The 26,947-nt window shown below is 57.3% G+C and overlaps 1 protein-coding gene across 1 annotated transcript in view; it reads left to right on the top strand.

The window, feature by feature from the left end:
• The window catches only part of FBN3 (fibrillin 3), a 53,678-nt gene extending 27,336 nt beyond the window's left edge, over positions 1 to 26,342 (top strand). The window contains exons 37-62 of the mRNA XM_034997579.1: positions 3,921 to 4,046; positions 4,431 to 4,580; positions 6,785 to 6,856; positions 9,400 to 9,525; positions 9,801 to 9,926; positions 10,250 to 10,375; positions 10,760 to 10,876; positions 12,370 to 12,498; positions 13,020 to 13,139; positions 13,876 to 14,001; positions 14,819 to 14,971; positions 15,116 to 15,181; positions 15,384 to 15,509; positions 15,844 to 15,963; positions 16,087 to 16,209; positions 16,911 to 17,045; positions 17,198 to 17,323; positions 17,964 to 18,170; positions 19,086 to 19,211; positions 19,701 to 19,823; positions 20,002 to 20,118; positions 22,498 to 22,626; positions 22,716 to 22,835; positions 24,201 to 24,435; positions 25,001 to 25,151; positions 25,947 to 26,342. Coding sequence (XP_034853470.1) covers positions 3,921 to 4,046; positions 4,431 to 4,580; positions 6,785 to 6,856; positions 9,400 to 9,525; positions 9,801 to 9,926; positions 10,250 to 10,375; positions 10,760 to 10,876; positions 12,370 to 12,498; positions 13,020 to 13,139; positions 13,876 to 14,001; positions 14,819 to 14,971; positions 15,116 to 15,181; positions 15,384 to 15,509; positions 15,844 to 15,963; positions 16,087 to 16,209; positions 16,911 to 17,045; positions 17,198 to 17,323; positions 17,964 to 18,170; positions 19,086 to 19,211; positions 19,701 to 19,823; positions 20,002 to 20,118; positions 22,498 to 22,626; positions 22,716 to 22,835; positions 24,201 to 24,435; positions 25,001 to 25,151; positions 25,947 to 26,285 — 3,614 coding nt within the window. The 3' untranslated portion in view covers positions 26,286 to 26,342. The remainder of the gene's footprint in view (positions 1 to 3,920; positions 4,047 to 4,430; positions 4,581 to 6,784; positions 6,857 to 9,399; positions 9,526 to 9,800; positions 9,927 to 10,249; positions 10,376 to 10,759; positions 10,877 to 12,369; positions 12,499 to 13,019; positions 13,140 to 13,875; positions 14,002 to 14,818; positions 14,972 to 15,115; positions 15,182 to 15,383; positions 15,510 to 15,843; positions 15,964 to 16,086; positions 16,210 to 16,910; positions 17,046 to 17,197; positions 17,324 to 17,963; positions 18,171 to 19,085; positions 19,212 to 19,700; positions 19,824 to 20,001; positions 20,119 to 22,497; positions 22,627 to 22,715; positions 22,836 to 24,200; positions 24,436 to 25,000; positions 25,152 to 25,946) is intronic.
• Positions 26,343 to 26,947: the final 605 nt, after the last annotated feature.

Below are 26,947 nucleotides of genomic sequence, written 5' to 3'. Positions count from 1 at the left end.
ATCCATCCATCCATCCATCCATCCATCCATCCATCCATCCATCCATCCATCTTTCCATCCATCCCTCTTATCTATCCATCCATCCACCTAGTCATCCATCCATCCATCCCTTCCATCCATCCATCCATCCACCCATCTACTTATTCATCCATACTTCCCTCTGTGTATCCATCCATCCATCCATCCATCCATCCATCCATCCATCCATCCTTCCCTCCCTCCCTCTATTCATCCATCCATCCCTCTATCCATCCATCCACCTAGTCATCCATCCATCCATCCATCCCTTCCATCCATCTATCCATCCATCCATCCATCCACCCATCTACTTATTCATCCATACTGCCCTCTGTGTATCCATCCATCCATTCATCCCTCCCTCCCTCCCTCCCTCTATTCATCCATCCATCCCTCTATCCATCCGTCCACCTAGTCATCCATTCATCCATCCCTTCCATCCATCCATCCATCCATCCATCCATCCACCAATTCATTCTTTCTCCCCCTTTCAACAATATTAATTGAATGTCTACATGCAGCCAGACACCGACACTAGCACACGAGGATGGGATATGTGTCTTTTTCTCAGAGCAGTGCTGTTTAGAAACGCAAGGAAATGGGGAAGGAAGGGACAGATCTAAGATCAAGACACTGATTGCCATTGTACATGGAGTTGGAAGCTGTCATACCTTCAAGAATCAGAACCCAAATACTTGAAATATACTTCATTACTCTCTACCTCCCCGTCCCTTAGGATATCAAGGGAGAAAGAGAAAGGCCCTACTGGGACACCACCTGGGTGGCTCAGTCAGTTAAGCATCTGCCTTCGGCTCGGATCATGATCTCAGGGTCCTGGGATCGAGCCCCGCATTGAGCTCTCAGCGGGGAGTCTGCTTCTCCCTCTCCCTTTTCCTCTGCCCCTCCCCCCTACTCCTGCTCTGTCTCTCTCTCTCTCTCTCTCAAATAAAGAAATAAAATCTTTAAAAAAAAAAAAGGTCCCATCAACAAATAAAGGTCACAGGGCCGGCAGACTTGAACCTGAATGTTGACCTTGGATGTGCAGCCTTGCAGGACCAGCAGTGTGCTTGAGGGATGCAGTCCTTTCAGCCCTTCCCAGCAGTCAGACTCAAGGGATGGGACTTGTACAGTAGCACAGGACCCTGTTCTCCAAAGGGCCCACACTTGGCTTAATCCTTTGCTGTCGCCATCTTGAAATTCTTCATGTATCTTGGACAAGGAAGCCCCAGTCTTCATTTTGCACTGGGCGAGTTCTGTAGCTGTAGCTTGTCGAATGGTAGGTCTCCCTCCTGGAATCGCTGGGTTATATGGTGATTCTATGGATTATTCTGTTTTGTGTGAGGAACTGCCAAGCTGTTTTCTGTTTTACGTGCTCACCCGCAATGTGCAAGGGCCCCAGTTTCTCCAGATCCTCATCAACACTGCTATTTTCCATTGCTCAAAGTTCTACTGTCTAGTGGGTGTGAGGTGGCATCTCATTGTGGTTTTGCTCTGCATTTCCCTGACGACTAATGACTAATGAGCATCTTTCCATGTGCTTGTTAGTCATTCATATATCTTTGGAGTAGTGTCTGTTCATATCTTGTGCCCGTTTTTAAATGGGGTTGTTTGTCTTTTTGTTGTTGAGTTGTGAGAGCTCTTTATATATTCTGGATAAAAGACCCTTATCAGACCTATGATTTGCAAATAGTTTCTCCCATTTTGTAGTTGTAGTTGTGGTTGTCTTTTCACTTTCTTGATGGTCTCCTTGGATGCACAACAGGCTTTAATTCTGATGAAGCCCAATTTATCTGTTTTTTTTTTTTCTTCCATAGCTGTGGCTTTGGTGTCATGTAGAATCCATCGCCAAATACAGGAAATGTCTTTTCTAGGCGTTTTACCATGTTAGCTCTTACATTTAGGTTTCCTACTTATTGTGAGCTAACTTTTTTATATGTTGTCAGGGAGGGATCAAAATTCATTCTTTTGCATGTGGATATCCAATTGTCCCCGCACCACTTGTTGAAGAGACTCTTTCCCCCATTGAATGGTCTTGGCTCCCCTGTTGAAAACCTCATGACATACAGTTTCTTTCTAGACTCTCGATTCTATTCCATTGATTTATATGTCTAGCCTTCTGTTAGCACCCCACTGTCCTGATTACTGGAGCATTGCAAGTTTCAAAATTGGGGAGGATGAGCCCTCCAACTTTGTTTTTCCTTTTCCAAGGTGGCTTTGGGTAGGCGGGGTCCCCTGCAATTCCATATGAATTTAGGATCAGCTTTTCCATTTCAGCAAAATGAAGTCATTGGGATTTTGATGGGGGTTGCATTGAAACTGGAAATTGCTTTGGCGACTACTGCCATTCTAACTGTTAAATCTTCTGACCCATGTACACAGAGGGTCTTTCCATTGCTGTACGTCTTCTTTAATTTTTTTGCAGTGATGCTTTGTAGTTTTCAGTATTCAACTCTTGCACCTCTTTGGTTAAACTTATTCCTAAGCATTTACTTTTTTGGACGCTATTATAAGCAGAATTTTTTAAAGTTTCCTTTCCGCTTGCTCACTGACAGGATACAGGAATACAGCTGATATATTTTTGGGTTGGTCTTATATTCTGCAATTATATTGATCTCACTTATTAATTAGCTCTAATAGTTTTTGTTTTGTGGATTCCTTTTTTTTTTTTAAGATACTATTTTTAAGTGATCTCTACACTCACGTGGGGCTTGAACTCACAACCCTGAGATCAAGAGTTGCATGCTCCACCAACTAAGCCAGCCAGGTTCCCCTTTGTGTTGTGTGTTCTTTAGGATATGTTACACATCAGGTCGCATGGTTGTTGTAAGTTTTTGCCTGGATTCCAGAGTTCTGCAAAAGTTGATTTTGTCAGTTTTTTTTTTTTAATTTTTTATTCACATATAATGTATTATTTGTTTCAGGGGTAGATTTTGTCAGTTTTTGCCAACTGATTAGTTTTTGTAGGAATGGAGGCTGGCCATCCTTACTCTGCCCTCTTTGGGGATGCCACTCCCAGCATGCTAATATTCTGCTGCCCGCTTTTGCCTGGCCCACTAGCTACGAATGCTTTTTACATTTTTTAAGTGGTTGAAAAAATTCAAAAGAAGAAGAATATTTTCCGATATGTGAAAAAGACATGAAATTCACATTTCAGGTTCCATAAATCAAGTGTTATTGGAGCATAGGCATGCTGATTTCTTTTTTTTTTTTTTTTAAGATTTTATTTCTTTATTTGAGAGAGAGAGTGCATGGAGGGGCAGGGGGCAGAGCAGAGGGAGGGGGAGAAGCAGGCTCCCTGGTGAGCAGAGAGCCCAATGCAGGGCTCGATCCCAGGACCCTGGATCAGGACCTGAGCCAAAGACAGACGCTTAACCGACTGAGCCACCCAGGCGTGAGGTGCTGATTTCTTTACCTATTGTCTGTGGCTTCTCTCACACCACAGGGGCAGAGTGAATAGGTGTCAGAGACCACTGTTTAGCTTGCAAAACAAAAAAGTATACTATCTGACCTTTATAGAAAAAGTTTGTTGCTCCTGGACTAGAAAACTGATTAGACTGAGAGTCTCCTTTTTTTCCAAAAATACTTGATGCATGGGGCGCCTGCTTCTGTCACCTCACATTAGGTAGCCCACGGCTGTCCAACTCTTGGTGATAATGTAATTGACTCATGGGCTCAGGTCATATTTTTTTCTTAATAGCTTAATAGAGGTGAGATCACAGTAAACTTTTTTCCCCCCCACTTAATGCCATGTTAGATCTTTCCATGTCACTAAGATGCCTGCACTTTTTAAGCTAATTTTGAAACCAAGCTCAAGCCCATAATGAAGTGGCTCCACCAGATCCAGATCCGGGGTGGGGAGTTACCCAGACAGCTCCTGGAAGCTGCCCCTCCCTCCCCTGCAGACATCGACGAATGCTCTGCACACTCGGGCATCTGCGGCCCTGGTACCTGCTACAACACCCTGGGGAACTACACCTGTGTCTGCCCCGCGGAGTACCTGCAAATCAACGGTGGCAACAACTGCATGGGTACAAAGTGTGATGATTGGGGAGACAGTTGTGGGAAAAGCACTCGGGTGTGGGAGGGACTTCTCAGAGTCTCCATGCTTTGGAAGAGTGTGGCGAGGTGTGTTTAGGGGGGTAGAGAGAGGGAGGGGGAGTGTATGAGTTGCTGGTCAGCAGCAGAGAACAAGATGTGAGATTTGGGGGCCCAGGGCTGTCATGTATGGTTGTTCAGGTTGCACACTGTCCAAAAAAAACTAGAATTAAATGGCACCCCCTGTGTCTTGGGGCAGAGACATCAAGCCAGTCATTTTCAAATGGATCCATGAATGGGTTCCCATTCCATCTGGCTCTCTCTTCCTCTGGCTCGGTTATCTTTTATCCACACTCCTCTTCCTAACCCAACTGCAGACATGAGGAAGAGCATCTGCTTCCGGCACTATAATGGTACATGTGGAAATGAGCTGGCGTTTAACGTGACCCGGAAGATGTGCTGTTGCTCGTACAACATTGGCCAGGCCTGGAACAGACCCTGTGAGGCCTGCCCCACCCCTGCCAGCTGTGAGTGCCCTCCCCCACCTTCTTTCCAGCTTGCTCCTTCCTAGTGCAATATTTAAGGAGGCACACCTTGCTTAGGGCACCCAGATTAGCTCTCATCCTACATTGTTCCGATGAGGGCTGAGGAGTTGAAGTTATGTCCTAGTTGAGGTACGGAAATCATCACTCTTAAGGTGGGCAAAGCATCCTTTTTCTATTTTGCAGATTTGGGGAATTCAGAAGGGGTCAGTGAAGCCTATATTTGTGGTGAAGATCCTTGAGTGGGGGAAGGGGCACACTCGGGGAAGCTCTGGGGAGGACTGCTAAAATGTTGGTTGGGATGAAAAGGGGTTCCAGGCAGGGAACAGCATGAGCAAAGGCCTGGAGGTAGCACTGAGCCCCAGACCGTGCTAGCAGCTGGAATGAGAGCTAATGGAATGATGTAGCAGCCAGCCCAGGTATCAGAAAGCGCTGAAAGCGTAGGGCAGTGACTGAGAGTGGGCCATGAGGGGGTTACAGTATTAGGGCTGAATGTGTCCCCCCAAATTCACATGTTAAAGCCCTGATCTCCAGTGTGGCGGGGTTAGGAGGTGAAGCCTGGGGGAGGGGATTAGGTCCTGCGGGGGGAGCCCCCCTGAATGGGATGAGCGGACACCTGAGGGAGATGATCTCCCCCACGTGAGGACAGAGCGGGAAAACAGCCGTCTGTGAACCAGGAGGTGGCTCTCACCAGACAGCGAATCTGCCGATGCCTTGGTCTTGGGCTCCCAGCCTCTGGAACTGTGAGGAATACATGTCTGTTGCTTCAGCCCCCCAGTCTGTGGTGCTTGGTATAGCAGCCCAAGCTGGCTAAGACAATTTGCTTCCTAGGGCTGCAGTAACAAATGACCACAAACTCGATGGCTTAAAAAACCCAGAAATTAATTTTCTCCCAGTTCTGAAGACTAGAAGTCAGAAGTCAGGTGTTAGAGGGGGCCATGCCCCCTCCAGAGGCCCTAGGTTAGAATCCATCTTTGCTTCTTCCAGCTTCTGGTGGCCCTGGGCATCCTTTGTGTCTGTCGCCAATCTCTGCCTTCATCTTCACGTGGCATCTTATCCCCGAGGCTCTGTGTGTCTCTCCTTTTCTTATAAGGACACCAGGCATTGCATTCAGGGCCCACCCTCATCCAGGATGACCTCATCTTATCTTGATTCCACCTGCAAAGACCCTATTTCCCCAAACGGTCACACTCGGAGGTTCTGGGTGGACACGACCTTGGGGGGCGGTGAGTGTCCATCCAGTGCAAGGCGATGGAGACGGGGTGGTTACTGGGCACTTCCGGGAGACAGATGCTGTTCCTAGGGTTCTGGGTTCTAGGAAACAAGATGGGGCAGACCCAAGCTTGTGCAGGCTGGGAGGAAGCTGCAGACCGCCAACTCTGGCCAGGAGAGTGTTGACAGATCAAATGTCATCCCTCAGGTCAGATGCTGGGACTTAGGTACCGGCCTGGACCTCGTGCACCTGAAACTGAGGTGCAGGTAGACTCTGATGAGGCAGGAGTCCACGCCAGCCAAGGGTCCATTCTCATCACGATGCAGACAGAAGAGCGAGTGCGGGCCAGGGCAGGCCCCTGGGGAAAGGTGGCAAGGGGGCACTGCCCTGCCCCGGTGGGGGTGTGGGGGGGAGCCCAAAGGTGGTGTCTGGTGCGGGTCAGCGGGGAGCCCCAGGGAGCCACCCGTGGGCGGCCCCGAGTCCTTGAGGCTGAAGTGGGCTTTGCTAGGGAACAGCAAAGGGACCAGCATGTGCAAAGTGGTGGCATGGCAGAGCAGGGCATCTCCGGACTTGTAATGACATCAGGGTGATGGGAGGGCAGGAGTTACTGCTGGAGACGTAGGGCCCGGGGGTGAAGGTCTTGAGGTCCAAACTGAAGAGTCTACCTATTCTGTGGAGCGCAGTGGGGCGCGGGTGGTGGCACTCATGCGGCGAAGAGATGAGCCAGGTCGCATCTCTGCGTCTCTGTGTTGGAAGATCACGCTGCACAGGTGGGTGGTTGCCTGTCGCCCTTCCCCTGCTGCTCAAAGCGGGCGTGGGCGGGTGGGGGGGAGAGGGACTAGTTATCGGGAGGCCAGATGTGGGCTGCACTGCAAGGGTTGGAGGAGGCGGTGGGTGGGGGATCAGGAAGAGGAGGAGGTGTCCTCCCCAGGAGCCTGCAGCCCCAGCACCCTCTGCCCTGTTCTCCTTTGCCCAGTGGACTACCAGATCCTGTGCGGACACCAGGCCCCTGGCTTCGTCATTGACATCCACACAGGGAAGCCCCTCGGTGAGTGACCATGTGCCCCCGCCCGTAGCCCCAGGTCCCTCTGTCCCCAGACCCCTGACCTCTCCCTTCCATGCACCCCCACCCCATGCTCCCGCACTTCCAACTCCCCAGACCAGGCCAGGAGTCCTGTCACCAAACACTGCCCTTCATTTAAAAAAAAAGTATTTTTATGAAGTTGTTATTCATTTTTTAAAATTCTTTTTTTTTTTTTTTAAAGATTTTATTTATTCATTTGAGACACAGAGATACAGAGAGAGAGAGAGAGCATGAGCAGTGGGAGAGGCAGAGGGAGAGGGAGAAGCAGACTCCCGGCTGAGCCAGGAGCCCCATGTGGGGCTCGATCCCAGGATCCTGGGATCATGACCCGAGCTGAAGGCAGACGCTTAACCATCTGAGCCACCCAGGCGCCCCCATTTTTTAAAATTCTGATAAAACACACATAACATGAAATTTACCATCTTAGCCATTGTTAAGCGCACAGCTCAGCGGCATGAAGCGCACTCACTCGGTCCTGCAGCACCCCCACCCTCCGTCTCCAGAACTTTCCATCTCCCCACACGGAGACTCTGTCCCCATGAAGCACAGACTCCCCACCCCCTGCCCAGCCCCGGCTCCCACCCTCTCCTCTCTGTCTCTGTGGACGGGACTCCTCTGGGGACCTCCTGGGACTGGGGTCCTGCGGGATGTGTCCTTCTGGGTCTGGCTCTTCTCACTGGGCATGACGATTCCGAGGTTCATCCAAGATGCAGCAGGGGTCAGAACACTTCCGTGCTAAGCTACACAAGGTTCTGTACAACCTAACCCCTGCATGCCACATTTCAGCTGCGTCGCGTTGAATTGATGACCCCATCTCCAGCTGTCCTCCTTATTTGAAGTAATCAGAATGTGGCAGACGCGGTGACCATGTCAAACCAAAGTCCCCTTTACACTCCCACGATTCCCATGCCACATGCCCCGGGGATTTCTAGATCCTTCTTCATGCATTTCAGTATACATAGAGGTCCCCACTGAAAATGTGTGGCAATGTTTTCCGGGGAGTTGGAGATTTTATAATTCTAGAATCCCCTACATAGTGGTCGGCAACTCACCTTTTTTGCAGCCAGCCACGAGTTGTGGAGCCCTGGGCAGGTTCCTGCATGCAGTGCCACTCCTCTTGACCGGCTTCGTGGCATTCCACGGGTGGACCCATGCTGCGTCATGAGCCCGTCCCCCCCGGGTGGGCACTGGGTTCCCTTTCTGTACAGTTGAGCCTTGAGCAGCGTGAGGGTTAGGGGCGCCAAACCCCGTGCAGCCAAAACTCCGCATATAACTCTTGACTCCCCCCAGACTTTTTTTTTTTTAATATTTTATTTATTTGACAGAGACACAGCGAGAGCAGGAACACAAGCAGGGGGAGTGGGAGAGGGAGAAGCAGGCTTCCCGCGGAGCAGGGAGCCCGATGTGGGACTCGATCCCAGGACCCTGGGATCATGACCTGAGCCGAAGGCAGATGCTTAACGACTGAGCCACCCAGGCGCCCCCCCCCCAAACTTAACTAATAGTCTACTGGCGACCAGAAGCCTTACTGATGGGGTAAACAGTAGATTAACACCATTTTGCACATTACATGTATAATATATTGCATTCTTACAATACAGTAAGCTAGAGTCAAGAAAACGTTATTAAGAAAATCATAAGGAGGGCGCCTGGGTGGCTCAGTTGGTTAAGCGACTGCCTTCGGCTCAGGTCATGATCCTGGAGTCCCTGGATCGAGTCCCGCATTGGGCTCCCTGCTCGGCAGGGAGTCTGCTTCTCCCTCTGACCCTCCCCCGTCTCATGCTCTCTCTCTCTCTCATTCTCTCTGTCTCAAATAAATAAAATCTTTAAAAAAAAAAAAAAAAAGAAAAAATCATAAGGAAAGTACCCTTAAGGAAAGGACTGTATTTCTATAAAAAAATAAACACTCATGCCTCAGGGGCCCCTTGCGGTTTGAACCTGTGCTGTTTAAGCGACAACTGTATACATAACAGCTTCCCCGAGATCTAACTCACACACCACACACTTGGCCCAGCTCAAGTACAATTCCGTGGTTCCCCGGGTCTTCACGGAGTGGTGCACCCACCACGACCTAAGTTAGGACTTCTTCGTCCCGCAAAAAGAAACCCGGTCCCCGTGAACGGTCACTCCCCGTTCTGTCCTCCCCCAGCCCCTGGCGACCGCGGTTCTCCTCTCTGTTCCTGGGGATTCGCTCTTCTGGGCGTTTCACGTCACTGGGATTGTACGCTCTGTGTTCTCGCATCTGGCTTCCCTCACCGAGCAGCTTGCCCGTGTTGTGACCCCAGGAGGCAGAGGCGGCCTCGCTGGGCCTCGGCCAGTGGGTTTTCCGCCGAGAGACGTGCGCTCCCCCAGCTCTTGGTCCCACATCCTGATCTCTCTGTGGTGTCAGAAAGATTTTGGCCACCGCAGAGCTGCTCCCCTGTGGCCGGACCGCGGGGCCCCTTGGCTCAGGGCCCCCGGCTGCTGCCTGGGGCTGGGCTGGCCCTGACGGCTGACGCCCTCCCCAGACATCGACGAGTGTGGGGAGATCCCCGCCATCTGCACCAGTGGGATCTGCATCAACCAGATCGGGAGCTTCCGATGCGAGTGCCCCACGGGCTTCCACTACAACGGCGGGCTGCTGGTCTGCGAAGGTGCCACCTGCCCGGCCTCCCCAGCCCTGGGTGGGAGGCTGCTCCCCCACCCCGTGCGCTCTGGGCATGTCATTTAAGCTCCATCAGCCTCGGGTTCCCTTTCTGTACAATGGGGCTAATGCCTGTCCAGGGGCCTCCAGCCCACATCACCGCTGCCCTCGGGTTCCGGCTACTCCCGGAGAGATTCCCCGCTCGGAAGCCTGGGGCAGGCTGTGGGCTGGACTCCGGCGGGGAGGCCTCCTCCTGCACTCCCGCCCGTCGGCTGTGTTCCGCAGACATGAACGAGTGTGCCAGTGGGGAGAACCCCTGCCAGCGGAATGCCGACTGCGTCAATGTCCCCGGCAGCTACCGCTGCACATGCGCCCGAGGGTACAGGCTGTCGCCCGGCGGGGCCTGTGTGGGTGAGCGGGGGGCCCCAGCAGGGCGCAGGGTGGGGGCTGAGGGTGTGGGGTATGGGACAAAGCTAGGCTCCGTCCCCTGTGACTTGAGTCGGGCATGGCTCTGTCTGGGCTGTGCCATGCATGGGGTGGTGGGGATACAGAGCACCTGTTAATGGGGTGGGGGGGCGGAACGGGAGCATGGTGCTGGCAGCAGCTTGAATGCGGGGCCTCCAGGCAGGTCCTGGCTCCCCCTTCACAGTGCATGAGGGCTCAGCAAACACTGTGTGTGTGCGTGTGTGTGGAGGTGGGGTTCTGGGGACGCCACACTGCCGGCCCTCCCCCAGGACGGAACGAGTGTCGGGAGATCCCAAACGTCTGTAGTCATGGCGACTGCGTGGACACAGAGGGCAGCTACACATGCCTTTGTCACCGTGGCTTCCGCGCCTCGGCGGACCAGACCCTGTGCTTGGGTGAGAGTCCCTTCCCGCTTCCTCCTGGAGAGCCAGGCTGCCAAGCGAGGCTGGGGTGGCGGCCCAAGTCTGCACCTCCCCTGAGGTGAGGACAGTGCTTTCAACCACGTGGTCCACAGACAGACCCAGCTTTGAGTCCCGGCACTTAAGACCTTGGGTAAATGACTTACTGAACTCCTTGGGCCTCGGTTTGCAAAATGGGAGTGATAAATTGTTCCAGGGGCACTTTTCAGCCATCATCCCCCAGGTGGCCCTGCCCATCCACCTGGACAGGGCTGGGTGCAGGGGAGGTGGGCTGGGTCAGGCCAGGCCCTCCCGCTCCCTCCCTGCACTGCCCGATGCCCTGGGTGACCCGGATGGGGCTTGGGGGCTTTGCTCTGGCAGACGTCGACGAGTGTGACCAGCAGCCGTGTGGAAATGGGACCTGTAAGAACATTGTCGGCTCCTACAACTGCCTCTGCTTCCCCGGCTTCGTGGCAGCACCCAGTGGAGATTGCGTGGGTGAGCCACCTGGGATGGCGGGCAGGCCTCATTGCTCCCCCTGCCGAAAAGTGGGTCCTTGGCTTCAGGGTCCCCCTCTGAAATAAAGGCTCTGGCCCCAGGGATCCCTTCAGAAAAACAACCCTCAGCGGTTGGTGTTCCTTCTAAAAATGAGTCAACCACAAAATTTCCCACACCTCTTCAATCGTCAGGTCCCGGGGGGGGTGTCTCTTGCTAGAGCTTATGCTCAGCTTGATGGCGGCAGGTACAGGGAGGACAGCGAAGACCTGGGTGATGCTTACAGTTGAGTGCAGTGGTTAAAAGCATGCATTCCAAAGTCAGGCAGCATGAATCTAACCCCAGCTTTGCCACCTGCCTGCTGTGTGACCCCAGACAAGTCATCTACCTCTCTGGGCCTCAGTTTCCTCCTCTGCAAAAAAGGAGATTAATTGTAGTACCTACCTATATTAATCATAGACCAAATAGACTGTAATTACAAGGAATATTACCAGAGATGAAGAGAGACCTCAGATATTCAGGGGGCAATTCTCTGAGAAGACATAATCATAAATTCATATGCATCTAACAGTAGAGCTTCAAAACATATGAAGTAAAAATGGACAGAACTGAAAAAGAAATAAGCCCACAGTTATAGCTGTAGACTTCAACACTCCTCCCTCAGGAAGAGAGGGGACAAGGAGAAAATCAGTAAGGCTAGGGAAGACCTGAACAACACTGTCAATCACCTAGACCTGGTCAGTATTTATAGAACATTCCAGAACATACATCCTTCTCAAGTGCACAAGGACATTGACCAGGAAAGCCCATATTCTGGGCCATAAAACAAACCTTAACAAACTTAAAAGAATTGGGATGCCTGGGTGGCTCAGTTGGTGAAGCGTCAGACTCTTGGTTTCGGCTCAGGTCATGATCTCAGTTTTGAGATCGAGCCCACGTCAGTCTCCCTGCTCAACAGGGAGTCTGCTTCTCTCCCTCTGCGCCCCCCCCCCCCAAGCTTGTGTTTTCCCTCTCTCTCTCTCTCTCAAAATAAATAAATAAATCTTTAAAAAGAGAAACAAATTGAAAAGAATTGGAGTCATACAAAGTAGGTTCTCAGAATGTACGGGAATTAAAGTAGAAATCAGTCACAGAAAGGCATCCAGAAAAATCCCCAAATATTTGGAAACTAAACAACATTCTGCTAAAGAATCCTGAAATCAAGGAAGAAAGCATAAGGGAAATCAGAAAATATTTTGAATTAAGTGAAATTGGAAACAAAATGTGTGGGGTTTGCCTAATGGAGTACCCAGAGGCAAATTCATAGCATTAAGTGCTACAATATTGGTGTCTGCCTCATCAGAGAGTGGGAGGTTCATATACAGAGCCTAGCACATGAGTACATGATAAACTAAAGTCACCACCCCCAACTTAACTTCTGTTGCGGACAGAAGTGCAAGGGAGGCTCAGAGCCCCCGGACTGTGGGTGACCCCTGCTGCCCATACCCCTTCTGCAGACGTGGATGAGTGCACCACTCTGGTGGGGCAGGTGTGCCAATTTGGCCAGTGCCTTAACACAGCTGGCTCCTTCCACTGCATCTGCCAGGATGGCTTCGAGCTCACAGCCGACGGGAAGGACTGTGTGGGTGAGTCCCGCCTGGGGGTGGGGAAGCCATCTCTGCCAGCCCCCTGCTCCCAGCTTACCTGCGGTTGGTACTTCCAAGCGATCACGGTTCCATTTCATAATCATGCATTTATCTTAAGGTATAAAAAGAAAAAACTAGCGCATCCCACCTGTGTTTTCATGGGATTTGTGGTTTAGGGTAAGGCTGTCTTAAAAACCTAAGTTTTCTGAAGTAAAGAATAATCAAGGTGCTAGATGGATGCCACAGAATCCTGAAGGGGGTCTGTGTGTGGCTTAAGATTAGGAACCTTGCTCCTTCTTCCCCTGGACGCCCTGTGGCTTCACCCATAACCCCCACTTGAGGACCCAGAGGACCTTTCCCCAGCCGTCCCTGTTTTCCTGAGTCTTAGCCCTTCCCCTGGATCTAGGAGAACTTGTCCTGGGGCCCTTGGCCATCATGCAGTGACCATACGTGCTGGTCCCAGTCCCAAGCGAGCCCCTGTCACAGGCTGCTGCTGGGACCCCTCCTCTTCCTCTCCACAGACACCAACGAGTGTTTCAGCTTCACGGGAACCTGCCTGCCAGGCACTTGCCAGAACCTTGAGGGCTCCTTCCGCTGCGTCTGTCCCCCTGGCTTCCAGGTGCAGAATGACCGCTGTGTTGGTGAGTGTCCAGCCCCACCTCCTGCTCTGGGGCCAAGGAGGCATCTCCGGGCCTCTGTTTCCCCAACTGTAAAATGGGAATGCCACCTGGGATGTACTTAGCACAGCACCCAGCACAGCTCCATACACAATTACTGGTACTAGGATCATTTTGGCTGCTTGGCCCAGGTTCTCTGTCTGGGGCCCACAGGCTTCCTCATGAATCCTATGAAACAGGCATGGTCGTGGGGTCATCCCTTACTCGATGAGTGATGGTCAAGGTCAAGGACCAGTCTGGCCTGAGCTCCACTGGTGTAATTGCCCAGCTGGGTGACTTTGTACCGCGTTGGCTAATCTGGACCGGTCTGACCTCAGCAGATGGGCTAGCCTGGTTACAGGGTGGGCTAACCTGGATCGGGCTACCCTAGCAGTTATCCTGAGCTAACTTTCTCCAGTGTAAGCTAAGTTTATCCAGTCTTGGTTAGCTTTGTACAAAGTTAGTCTCTAAAGACGAACTTTTCCTGACCATGACCCCTATCTTGGAGATACCTTCTAGGAGAGACCCCCACCCCCACCCAGCACAGCCCACCTGGTGCTCCAGCTCATGCTGAGTCCGCAGGGCCCCTGCCCTGCATCGGTCCCTGGACCCGCCCGGGGTTGGGCCCCCACTCTGTCTGCCCCTCCTGGCAGCCGAGGCTGTCCCACTCTGGCGGAGGTCCTGCCTGCCCCCCACCCAGCTCGTGTCCCTACCCCTCCAGACACCGACGAGTGCTTGGAGGAGCCCAACCTCTGCCTCTTTGGCACCTGTAACAACAGCCCTGGGAGCTTCCAGTGCCTCTGCCCGCCTGGTTTCGTCCTCTCCGACAACGGGCACCGTTGCTTTGGTGAGTCTGTGGCCCAAAAAGCATACAGGGTTTAGAGGAGAGGTGGAAGGGAGGGAGAGAAGAGTTGGGTCCCCCAGCAAAGGGGGCTGCTGCCGTTTCCTGTGTGGATCTCCAGGAGCGCCGCCTGGCAGAGGTGTTCCCTGCCTGAGTGGGGTTATTCGAGTCCAGACAACATGTTGGCCAGGCAAGTCACTTCTGCGAAGGGCTATCCCAGTCCAGTCGGGGCTTTGGTCGTCCTGTAATGGCTTCAGGTGCCCTACCTGGGTTGGCTTCATCTCAGCTAGGCTAGCCTTGTCCAGTGGGGGCTAGCCTCCACCAATCCGAGCCAGCCTCTTCTCTCCCAGGTTAGAGGCAACAACGGCGTGGGCTGGGCAACTCAACCAGTGTTGGTCGTTCAGATCCCAGCCTGCCCTGGAGGACTTCTCGGGCGGATGGGAGTCCAGGGCTGAGGACTGAGGGGCTCCACGACAAGGATTTGGGGTCCGAAGTCCCATGTCCTCTGGCTCTGGCTCTCCGGGAAGGGGCTTCTGAGCCAAGAATAGTGTGGCTGAGTTTGCTGTCCCTGGCAAGGGGGCACCCCCACAGCTGTGGATGTGGGGTGTTCCTGGAAGGGATCCCCCGTGGTCCAGGGGCTGATGTCTCATTGGCCCAGGGCGGGTCACATGTCCGTCTCAGAGCCAATCACCACGGTCAGGGGCCTGGAGGGTTCTGATTGGCCATTGGTAGGGCTGGGGCCCCTCCCGTTCTTGGGGACCCGGGATCCGAGCAGGGCACCGCCGATGACCCTTCAAATGTTTCCCTGGGGCTCACCCCACAGACACGCGGCAGAGTTTCTGCTTCACCCGTTTTGAGGCCGGGAGGTGCTCTGTGCCCAAAGCTTTCAACACCACCAAGGCCCAGTGCTGCTGCAGCCAGAGGCCTGGCGAGGGCTGGGACGACCCCTGTGAGCTGTGTCCTCAGGAGGGCAGCGGTGAGCGCCCCGCCCTGTCTAGTCTCCCCTTGGGTTCTGCCTGCCTGCCTGCCTGCATCGGTTTGGTTGCCTGCACCCGCTCAGGGGGTTCCTGGGGGCTGCACCGGCCCCCGACGCTCACCCCCTTCCCCTCTTGGTGTCCAGCCGCCTTTCAGGAGCTCTGCCCCTTTGGCCACGGGGCCGTCCCAGGCCCCGATGACTCTCGGGAAGGTGAGCCCCTCGCCCACGCGCTAAGGGCCCCTCCTCCGCCGCCCACTCTGGCTGGGCTCTGCCCCTCCCCCTTCCCAAGTCTCAGACTCCCTCCTCGACCAGTGGGTGGCCCTGGACCGCAGGGGCCCCGGCGGGAAGGAAGAGCGCCTGAGTGTGGCTGGGGCGTGACAGGCGCCGTGCCGGCCACCCCTGCCGCCCACAGACGTGAACGAGTGTGCGGAGAGCCCCGGCGTCTGCACCAACGGCCTGTGCGTCAACACCGACGGCTCATTCCGCTGCGAGTGTCCCTTTGGCTACAGCCTGGACTTCACAGGCATCCGCTGTGTGGGTGCGTGACCAGCCCATGTCCCCTGGAAGGAAGGAGTGGGGTGGGCAGAGCAGGTGCCACCCGAGGCAGGATCCTGTTCCTCGGCCGCTGTCACTCTCCCCACCCGCTCGACCCTTTGCGTGGTTCACTCACTCACTCACTCACTCGCGCACTCAGGCCATCCGCTCACTCAGGCCGACACCCTGCACCTGCCTGCCCTGCATCCGGCCCAGAGGGGCCCCGGGCCTGGCCCTGTGTCGCTGCGGCGGTCGGTGGGGGCGGACAGGACACTCTCGAAACGTCGAGGACAGGAGGCCCCCTGCAGGCCCTGACTGCCCCCTTCCCCCGCCCCCAGACACGGACGAGTGCTCCGTCGGGCACCCCTGCGGCCAAGGCACCTGCACCAACGTCATCGGAGGCTTCGAATGTGCCTGCGCCGACGGCTTCGAGCCTGGCCCCACGATGACCTGCGAGGGTAGACCCTGCCGGCCAGGAGCTGGGCTGCGGGGTGGGGGGCGCCCGGGGGCCGGCCTGGGGGCGGGGGCGTGGCGCCCGCAGGCCGACCCTGCCCAGCAGGCACCTGCTCTGGCCTCCGCAGACGTGGACGAGTGCTCCCTGAACCCCCTGCTCTGCGCCTTCCGCTGCCGCAACACCGAGGGCTCCTACGTGTGCACCTGCCCGGCGGGCTACGCCCTGCGGGAGGACGGCGCCATGTGCCGAGGTAGGACGGACGCGCTGGGGCGCGCTGGGCGGGGCCGGGCTCCCCGGGTCCTCCGCGCCGTGGTCCTGGAGAAGACAGGCTGGTGAGAGCCCGGGCCGCCCGAGGCTGAGCGGAGCCCCGAGGCACGTGGGGGGCAGCGGGCGCTCTGCTGTGAGTGGCCCTCTGTCGTCGGGAAAAGGGGTCCCGAGGCTCACAGGTCACTGGCTCTGGTGGCCTCTCCAGAGCTGGGTAGGACAGTGAGGACAGCAGCTGTGCCCCCCCAGGGTAGGTGTGGCAATGTCTGGACACAGTTTCTGTTGTCACAGTCGGGTGTGGGGGGTGGGACAGGCATCGAGTGGCCGGGGACGCTGCTCAATAGACCGCAGAGCTCAGAACGGCTGTCCACCACAGGGGTTCTCTGGTCCCCAGTGTCCTTCGTGTCAGAGCCGAGCAGCTCTGGGCTGGGATTTGGGGCCTCCAGGGCTCCTTCAGTGCTCTGGGGACCATGGTGAAGACCCTGATGTGGGCAGGGCATGTGGACGTGGGGGTGCTCCTGGACCCCTCGGCTTCTCCAGGGGCCTGGGCACGTGGCAGTGCTGTGCCAACCTCACTCTGGCCCTGGCTGGGGCCCCCAGAGAGAGGTGGGATCCAGGCCCCCACAGCCTGGGGCCAGGCCACGGGGCGCCTGACCTTGGCCGCCCTCTCTCCCTGGTTACCTGCAGATGTGGACGAGTGTGCGGACGGTCAGCAGGACTGCCACGAGCGGGGCATGCTGTGTAAGAACCTTATCGGCACCTTTGCCTGCGTCTGCCCCCCAGGCCTGCGGCCTCAGCCCAGCTCCGGGGAGGGCTGCACAGGTATGGGGGTGCTTTGGGGGTGCGGGGACACCCCCAGGGGGAGAGAAGTCAAAGCAAGAGAATGCGGCGGGAGGGGACGCTCCAGGGCGAGGGGAGGCTGGCCTGGGGGGCTCTGGCCTCCCCGGCGGCCTGCCTCATCCCTCCCACCGCAGATGAGGATGAATGTCGTGCCCAGCCCAGCCTGTGTACTAACGGCCACTGTATCAACACCGCGGGCAGCTTCCAGTGTGACTGCGACAAGGGTTTCCGGCTCAGCCCCGCCGGCACCGAGTGTCATGGTGAGTGTGGCCGGGCACGGCGGGCACAGCCACCCCCACGTGGCGCTGCCGCCTGGGAGCGCCTCAAGCCAGCACCCCCGACAGGGTCACCCCAGAGCCAGTTCAGCCCCTTGCCTCCCGAGCCCCGTCTCGGCGATGCCCCAGCGCCGGGCTGGGGACGCAGGCCAGCCCCCTGGAGTCACCGACAGCCCCCTCTTCCTCACCCACTCCAGTCTCCAGCCTGTCCCCTCCACGTCCGGTCCCTGGATGTCATCCATCTGCTCGGTCCCCACTGTGTGTCCAGCATACCTCCACGTGCCTCCTCCCCAGTGTTCCCTGGCCTCCATGCTGCCCTTGACCGTGCATGGTCTCTGCGGCCGGGAGATGCTGCCCTTTGCCCTCAGGAAGCCGCCCAGCTCTGCAGCCACAGGGCATCTCTCTGACCCTTTGGGTTTGCGGCGGTCCCAGCCCCCGCCCACAGAGGGCATCTAACAGAGCCAGGGGACGGTGGTCGGGAGGGTTTCACCCCGTGCCCACGCGTAGCGTGTCAGAGACATCCGGGAGCCCTTGGTAGATTCTCGGGGCCGCCGGATGCCCCAGGGAAGGGGACCCCCCCGACGGCCCGTTTATCCCGCCCACTGCCCCCGCCCGCTCCCCACAGACGTCCGGCAGGGGCCCTGCTTCTCCGAGGTGCTGCAGGCCGTGTGCCAGGCTCAGTCGAGCAGCGGTGAGGCCGTCACGAGGGCCCAGTGCTGCTGTGGGGGCGGCCGGGGCTGGGGGCCCCGCTGTGAGCTCTGTCCCCTGCCTGGCACCTCTGCCCACAGGACCCTGTGCCCCCACGGCCCGGGCTACACCGCTGAAGGCCAAGGTGGGTGGCGAGTTTGTTCATGGTCGTGTCTGTGGCCCGGAGGGTGCTAGGGCGTGCGAGCCAGTGGGAACCGGGGCCCATTCGTTGCTGTGTGTGTGCGTGAACTGGGGTGACGGGGTGAGCAGGGGTGTGAGCAGGTGTGTGAGACAATGTGTTCTTTGTTCTCTGCGGGCTCGTGGATGAGCCTGCGGAAGCGTGTGAGCTGGTGTGCCTTCCCTTTGTGAGCAAGCTCGGTCATGAGGGTGTTTCCGTGTGTTCTTGAGCGTGTGAGCGTGTTAGTGAGCATGCGTGTGTGCCGGTGAGGGGAGGAGCTGGTGTGCGTTTCGTGCACGCTGGCTGCAGGAGGAGGACGTACCAAAAGGTGGCTGAGAGGGACTGAGCCCATCCGTGCGTTTTGGAGTCTAGCAAGGGTCTGTGAGGGTGGGTGCGTGTGTGAGTGAGTGTGAGTGTTTCTCTGCACGAGTCTCCTCCGGCGTGTCAGTGAGGGTGACACAGGTCATCCCTAGGGAGCAGCTGTGACACCGAGGGCTGAGGAGGAAGTGCCTTTGCGAGGGTGTGTCTGGGGGGGGACCGAGGAACCCCTGAGTGTGTGTCGCTGAGATTCTGCAGGAGCGTCAGCGTGTGACTGGTGTGCGGTGCATGTGCAATCTCTGTGCTTCCACGTTTGTGTGGGTGCCCTGGTGAGGCTGTGGGGAGGGTGCGTCCCCCCGCCGCCAGGTGTCCTCAGTGTGTGGTGGAAGGAGCTCCGTTAGTGTTTCCTGCTGGCAGAGGTGTGACTCACAGCCAAAGGGTGGGGTCTCCAGGGTCAGTAGAGGCTGGCCTTGCCCCAGGGGGAGGGCTGGTGGACACAAGGGTGGAGGCGCGCCCCAGTGCCCCAAGGCGGCCAGCGCAGCTGAGCCCTGCCTGTCCCCCCAGATGTGGACGAGTGCCACATGCTTGCTCACCTGTGCCCCCATGGTGAATGCATCAACAGCCTTGGCTCCTTCCGCTGTCGCTGCCAGTTGGGGTATACGTCAGATGCTGCTGCCACAGCCTGTCTGGGTGAGCCTCCCCACCCCCGTCCCCTGGCCCTGCCCCTTTGCACAGCACCAGAGCATCCCTGGTCCTGCCCCCTGCCCCAACCCCATCTGGGCCACTTCCCTCCTGGTATTGTGTGCATCCTGAGATTTTCAGTTACACCGTGTAGCAGATGTTCACCTAAGTCAGGGATCAGCAAACTCCAGCTCGGGACTAGTCCGGCCCTCCACTTGTTTTTGTTAATAAAGTTTTATTGGCGCACAGCCATGCCTATTTGTTTCCCTTCCCGCTATGGCTGCTTTCCCACGCCACAAAGGCAGAGTTGAGTAGTTGGAACTGAAACCACGTGGCCCGCGGAGCCAAACATGTTTATTCTCTGGCTTTTTATGGAAAACGGGCCAATTCCTTGTGTAAGCCCATAGAGTCTGCTTGGTTAGGGCCTGAGTGGAGGCCCCAGGCTCTGAGCCTCTGGGAACATCTGTCTGATCCCCCTGCATGCTGCTGACCCTCTAGATGTAGATGAGTGTGGCCAGGCCCCCACGCCATGCGCCTTCCTCTGCAAAAACACTGAGGGCGGCTTCCTGTGTGCCTGCCCCCGAGGCTACCTGCTGGAGGAGGACGGCAAGACCTGCAGAGGTGAGGGCCCCCCCCAGGCCCTGTGGGGCTCCATCCCTGGCCCCCCAGGGATGCCCCGGGCTCGTCCCCTCCACCCCACTGCGTGGCGTTGGACGCCAACCTTGGGGTCTTGCCCCTGGGAAGCCCCCAGCTCCGGGGGGGCCCTGCCCTGAGCCTGCAGGGACCCTCTGTGCTGCAGACCTGGACGAGTGCTCCTCTAGGCAACACAACTGCCAGTTTTTCTGCGCCAACACCATCGGCTCCTTCGCCTGCCGCTGTCCCCCCGGCTTCACGCAGCACCACCAGGCCTGCCTTGGTGAGTCCTCCCACCCCTCCCTGCAGCTGATGCGTGGCGCCGGCCTTCACTCATTTCCCAGATACGTAGCAAGCGCCGAGTGTGTGCCAGACATCAGGGACAGAGGGTGATTGGAGCAAAGCCCGTGCTCTGTGGGTGCTCATATCCCGGTGGCAGTCTCCTTCCTCACCCTGGGGACGTGGGAGGCCCGCCCTGAAGAGTCCCTCTGACCTTGGCCCAGGAGACCCACTTTTGCCCCTGGCTACTCCCTGCTGGGTCTCTCTCCTAGGGTCTCCCCAGGGTGCTCCGGAAAGCCCGGGGGCTCACAGGGTCCAGAGGGGAAGTTGGTTCAGAAGCCAAAGCTGCAGGGGCATCTGCCGCTCCCATCACTTTTTAGTGTGAAAGAATCAGATTCCCGCTGAGGGCCAAGCCCAGCCATGGGTGGCCCCATTCAGGCTCCCACTAACCCCCTCAGCCCACACCTACTGAGACCTCCTATGTACCACCAGGCAGTGCTCTAGGCCAGAGGGCTGCCCACGCCAATCGCCTAGGTCAGGCCCAGCCCCCTACTTGCTTTTGTTAATAAAGTTTTATTGGCACGCAGTCACGCCCATTCATTTACATACGGTCTGTGGCTGTTTTTGAGCTACAAGAGCAGAGCCAGAGCCAAGTAGCTGCAACAAAGTCACACGTATTTTTCCCAGCTGTCCCTTTGCAGAAGCGATTTGCCTAGGCCTGTTCTAAACCCCGAGGGCTCAGCAGTGCACACAAGGGCAAGCTTGCCGTGCCGCAGATGGTCCCCACTAGCAGGGCATCCAGGCAGAAGCAGACAGTAAGTTAACACCAGAGTGTGTTGGAAGGCGATGCGTGGCGCGAAAGAAAGAAAACATAAAGCAGAGTAACGAGATCGGGAAGGCTGCAGTATTTCGCGTAGGCGTCAGGAGAAGCCTCGTCGAAAGGGACATTTGTACAAAGGGCAGAAGGAGGTGCTGGAGCGAGTTGTGCGCCCATCTGGGAAGAGCCTGTGAGCCTTGAAACAAGCTGCATTTCTCATTCTCTGCACAGTTATTTTCTCTGTCCCTGAAGATGCGCACACCTAACGAGGGCAGTTCGATGCGCGTACACGTGCGGGCTCTGCACACGGCCCATGCGTGCCATGTGTGCCATGCACCGGGCAAGCTCACGTGAGACTCCTCTCCCACAGATCGAGGGCTCCGGGTTATTCCTCACTCACACCCGCATAGACTATACTCCTTGTGGGTGGGCTTAGGCTGACTGGATCCGGGGTCGCCAATGTTTTTCTATCAAATGTCCAACAGTAGATCTTTTCAGCTTTGTGGTCCATACGGCCTTTGTGGAAAACGCTCAGCCCTGCCCTTGTAGATCAAAAGCAGCCACAGACGGTGCATCATAAACGAATGGGCAAAGCCGTGTGCCAATGAAATGCATTTACAAAAAAACAGGCAGCGGGCCAGATTTGGGTCTCAGGGCCTCTGTTTGCTGATGCCCGAAGTAGAAGATCAAACTTACATGACCACAGTAGGGCCCCCGACCCTTGGTTTGCTTTGCTGGATGCAAGGGAGAGAAACCGCCGTAGCGCCTGATGCTTCTCTCTGGTGGGATCCTGGCAGGAATCCCGGGCTGGTCTCTGCGGCCCCTCAAGGGACAGCTCGGACATGAGGGATGAGCCCACAAGCAGATACAGGAGCCACCCTGGCTTAGAAGCCCCATGTCCCCAGTGTCTCTTGCACCCAAGAGAGAGTCCAAGTCCCTAATGGGAAGTGTCTAGGGTCAAGAATCTTCATACTCTAGGAAGCCAAAACTAGGGTTGCCCGCCAGAAATAAACCACCAGTGTGGGCCATTACCACCATAACCAGCCATGTCTTGGCTTGCCCTGTTGTCACAAAACACCCTAGACCGGCGTGGGGGGCAGGGCTTAAACGGTAGACACTTACTGCTCACGGTTCTAGAGCCTGGAAGTCCAAGGTCAGGGTGCCGGGACAGTCGGTTTCTGGTAAGGACTCTTACCAGCTGCCTCCTCTCTGTGGCTCACAAGGGAGAGAGAGAGAGAGCAAGGTCTTGGGTGTCTCTTCTTACAAGTCACCCCCTCCTGAGCCCACAGAGGGTAAGTCGGCCACCCCAGGTCACACAGCTTTGGAGGCAATGCCGATGAGAGTCGAATGAAGTCCTATACGTGCATGGTCTTGAATGTTCGGGACAGTTCTGGGAGGTGGGGACGGTTACAGATCTCATTTCACAGAAGGAGAAACTGAGGCACAGAGAGGGACAGTGACTTGCCCGAAGCCAAACCGTTGATCAGGCGGTGGGCCCGGCACGGTGGTGCCCGACCCGAATCCCCTAACCGTTAGGCCGTCCTGCCCGTTCCCTGTCCCCTGCAGACAATGACGAGTGCTTGGCTCAGCCTGGCCCGTGTGGCACCCATGGGCGCTGTCACAACACGCCCGGCAGCTTCCGCTGTGAGTGCCACCAAGGCTTCGCCCCGGACAGCTCAGGCCGAGGCTGTGAAGGTAGAGCTGGGCTTTGGGTGGGGTCCGGGCCTGGGATGTGGTCCAGGGGGCCGCCAGGCAAGCCGTCTGGCCCTGTCCGTGTCTCGCAGACGTGGATGAGTGTGACGGGCCCCATCGCTGCCAGCACGGCTGTCAGAACGAGCTGGGGGGCTACCGCTGTGGCTGTCCCCAGGGCTTCACCCCGCACTCCCAGTGGAGCCAGTGTGTGGGTGAGTGTCCAGGGCTGGGAGGAAGCTGGGGCCCCCCATCAGAATCTGTCCAAAGCAGGCAACTAGGAACCACCCCCATCTGGGTCGTGCACCCCCCACCTCCACTGCTGGGGAGGCGCAGGGCAAGCTTGGCAAAGCTCAAGTCCACTTTTTAGGGAGTGGTGGCCTGGGGGGCTCAGCTGAGAAGGATTCTGAGTTAGTACCTGTGATCACTGGGAAAGTGCTGGGATTGATTAGTGATGCCTGCTCCGGGTGTGGCAGTGGGGACCAGGGGCGTGCATGCTGCGTCTTTGCCATAGCCGTTGCAGAGGCCCTCAGTCTGGGGGACGAGCCTTCTGCACCCCGAACTTCTCCATCACATGCTTCTCTTTGTGCTCCAGCCCTCCTCACGGCAGCCTCATCCTTGCCACGTCTCTCTGCTCCTCCCCTACAGTCTGGCTTTCACTCTCTACCCTTGTTGGGCCTACTCTTTGGAGACCCCTCCACCTCCCCTGTTCTGGGCACCACTACTTGCTCCTCCTGGACACTCTCCTCCCTCCGCCTCTGTGACGCGGCTGCCCCTGCCCTCCCACCGCCTCTCTGACACTCCTTTCTCCCTGGTTCCTCCTCCCGCCCCCGATGGTGGGTGCTCGGCTACGTTCTCCATCTTTGCCCTGCCCTGCAGCAGTTGGCCCTTGGGGACGGCACACACCTTCGGCCCCGCTGCCGGTTCCTCCTGGTCGGCCTGCCTCCCCCTCTGCACACTCACGCCCTCACTCCTCCAGCTGCAGCTTGCCCCGGACCTACCTTGTGTCAGGCCCTGGGATGCAGAAGTGGGCCAAGTAGCAGACTCCATCCCTGCTCACCGGGGTTCTCCTCTAGTGGTGGGGACCGGGATTGATTAGGCCAGTGGTTCTCAACTGGGCATGGTTCTGCCCCCTTGGGGACATTTTGAAGGGTCTTGGAGACCTTCTGCTCCTCACAACTGGGAGGTGGATGCTCCTGGCACCTCGTGCGTGGAGGCCACGGGCACCGCTCAATATCGTATGGTGCACGGGGCAGCCCCCACCGCAGAGAATGATCCAGTCCCGTGTCGTGCCAAGTACGAAACCTCATTCTAGATGGTCCTGCAATTTAGGATTCCTGGGAAATTTTGAGAAATGCTTCGAGGGAGGATGACAGGGCTGGGGCAGTTGAAGAGTGTAGGGGTGGGGCAGACCTATGCCAGGGCTGATGGAGAGCCCGATGGAGGGTGACACTGACCCAGGGCTCTGAAGGAGGAGCCGGAGTTAACTGCGTGGGCACCGGGAGTGCTGTGGGCAGGGGCTTTGGGGGTGCAAAAGCCACCCCCCCACGTTCTCTCTCTCTTGCTGTCCCCACTCACAGACGAAAACGAGTGTGCGCTGTCCCCTGCGGCCTGTGGCAGCGCCTCCTGCCACAACACGCTGGGCGGCTTCCGCTGCGTCTGCCCCTCTGGCTTTGACTTTGACCAGGCCCTGGGGGGCTGCCAGGACCTAGACGAGTGTGCCGCCCGGGGAGGCCCCTGTAGCTACAGCTGCACCAACACCCCTGGTGGCTTCCTGTGTGGCTGTCCCCAAGGCTACTTCCGGGCCGGGCAAGGGTGAGGGGCTGGAGCGGGGCAGGCCGAGTCCCCAACCCCATGAGAGCGCGCACACGCACACACACGTGTCCACGCACGCAGGCCATTTGCACACGTGTGCACAGAGACTTGGGTACCCACGGCACACACGTGAGTGCACACACGAGCTCACACCCTATTTTGGTGTAATTGCCTGCATGGTGCTCCTATATATTTGCACGTGCACAACGGTAGGTGCACACTCTCTGTGATACCCTCGAGCCTCTGCACGACTCACACCTACACCAACACGCCTGGGTACCTTATGCATCCGTATGTCTCAGTGTCCACATGTGTGCACATAATACACACCAGCAGCCGGGGTGCCTGCAGGTTCACATCTCTGCCCGGGTGAGCTAAGGGATGCGTGCACACACGCACACGTCCTTTGTGCATGCGCACGCAAAGGCTCACCTGCACATTTACACACCAGCACCCGTCCCCATGGGCAGTGTGGCTCTGAATGGAGAGTGGGGGCTGGAGGGGGTGCGGGGGAGATCCCACCAGCCTGCCCCTGAAGACCCACCACCCCCTTGTCCTGGCCCAGGCACTGTGTCTCTGGCCTGGGCTTCAGCCCTGGACCCCAGGAGGCCCTAGACGAGGAGGAGCTGCTCTCATCCGAAGCCTGCTATGAATGCAAGATCAATGGCCTCGCCCCTCGTGACCGGCCACAGCGCAGCGCCTACGGGGGCCACCAGGTGGGGAGAAGGAAGGCAGAAGTGAGACAGGAATGCTGGGTCTGAGGGGCTTTCAGTATTGGATTTAACTGAATATGAGTGTATTACTTTGTCCTATCCCCCCTTTTTCTCCCCTTTCCTGTTGTTGCCATTGTTTTCTGTAAGCTTCTCAAAGGTAGGGCCCTGTGTCTGTAAGAGTGAGTGCAGTGGTTGTCGGGGCTCCTGGGCTGGGCGCCCGTGGATCTGGGTGGAGGGGGGCTGCCCCCTTCCCCCCATTCCCCTGCACCCTCCCCGGCTTTGCCTGCAATACCCAAGACTGCCAGCAGGTGTCAGCAAGAGCACATGTCTGAGCAACACTGCCGGGTAGTGGGGGAGGGCTGAAGTCTCCAGACCGGAGGGGCAGGGAAACAGGACTAGCTTTCACATTAACACAACCACAAAGCACACCCCCCCCCAACATGTAAATGAGGCGGAACAAATAGCAGTGCCCAGAGCCAAGGAGAAGAAAACACAGATCACCTCCTGTAGGACTGGCTACGTCACCCGGTCCCGGTTAGCCTGCCATTGAGGCCACTGGCTCATTCAGGGCCCTGTCCGGCTGCCAGGACCAGGAGCGCACTCAGAGCAGTTCACATAAAGAGGGGTTTGTCATCTGCACACAGGGCGCTCTCAAAGAGCCCAGATGCAGGAAGCGTCGCAAACCCCCCCACCCCGGGAACCGGAAGGCTATTGGGCAGCTCCTCTCTTGTGGCCCCTATCCACTGCATTCCCATTCTCCCCGCCTCTGACCGGCACCTGCCTGGTCTTTGTCCACAGGTGAGCCTGGCCAGCCTTGACTCGGAGGCCCCACTGACCTTGGGCCTGAACCTCTCACGCCTGGGTGGGGCTGAGCACATTCTGGAGCTGCGGCCCGCCCTGGAGAGCCTGCGGGGACGGGTCCGCTATGTCATTGCCCGTGGCAATGGGCCAGGTTTCTTCCACATGCATCACTTCCGGGGCCTCAGCTCCCTGCAGCTGGGGCGACGGAGGCCAGGGCCTGGAACCTACCAGCTGGAGGTGGTGAGCGTGGCAGGGCCCTGGGGCACCTGGCCGAAGGGGCAGCTGACACCAGGGGGCGGGGCCTTGCGGCTGAAGGTGCATCTGCGGCTGCTGTAGCTGGAAGAAGCCCGTACCTCCTGCCTGACCTCAGGCCCCTCCCGCAGCCCCCTCTCTGGACTCCCTGCATGCGCACTGCCCCATCCTTGCCTCTTCCGGCAGGATTTGGGGGAAACTGATGTCACTCAGCTCACTGCACACCGCAGAGAGACCCTGGTGACCCTGGTGAAGCCTTGGCCTCGGGTGCGCCCCAGGGCCCCCCATTCATCCTCTTCTCCTGAACGGCAGATTCTGGAGTTGGGGGGCTACCAATCCCACCAGCAATGGGATCACTGACCAGGTGGAACCCCAAAACTCAGGAAGAGTAAAATGTGATTCTGCGACCTCAGGCGAACCCAGCCTCTGCCCAGGGGGACCCCAACATTCCGCCTTGTCTGGAGACAGCTGGAAGCCATGGCATGCACCGTCCTCCTCCACCAACCAGGGTCAAGGAGGGGCCTGTGATTCACCGTAGCTGGTCAGTCTCAGGCTTACACTGCTGCACTGCCCCAGGGCTCACCCCGGGGCGCGGTGGGACATGGGAACGGACAGCTGGGGTGGGCCTGGGCCTTGGCCCTCCGAGCCAAAGAGCCTCTGGGGCCCCAGCCAGAGTTGGTGACACGCAGCCGTGCTCGAGCCCCCGGTGGGGTGGGCTAGGGTTCCAGCCTGCTTTTATATCAGAA

The sequence above is a fragment of the Mirounga leonina genome, unplaced genomic scaffold (assembly GCF_011800145.1).
Source record: "Mirounga leonina isolate KUSES-001 unplaced genomic scaffold, KU_Mleo_1.0 Mir_94, whole genome shotgun sequence".
Classification (NCBI taxonomy): domain Eukaryota; kingdom Metazoa; phylum Chordata; class Mammalia; order Carnivora; family Phocidae; genus Mirounga; species Mirounga leonina.
Note: the sequence above shows the minus strand (reverse complement) of the source record. Positions and strands in the feature narration are given on the sequence as shown.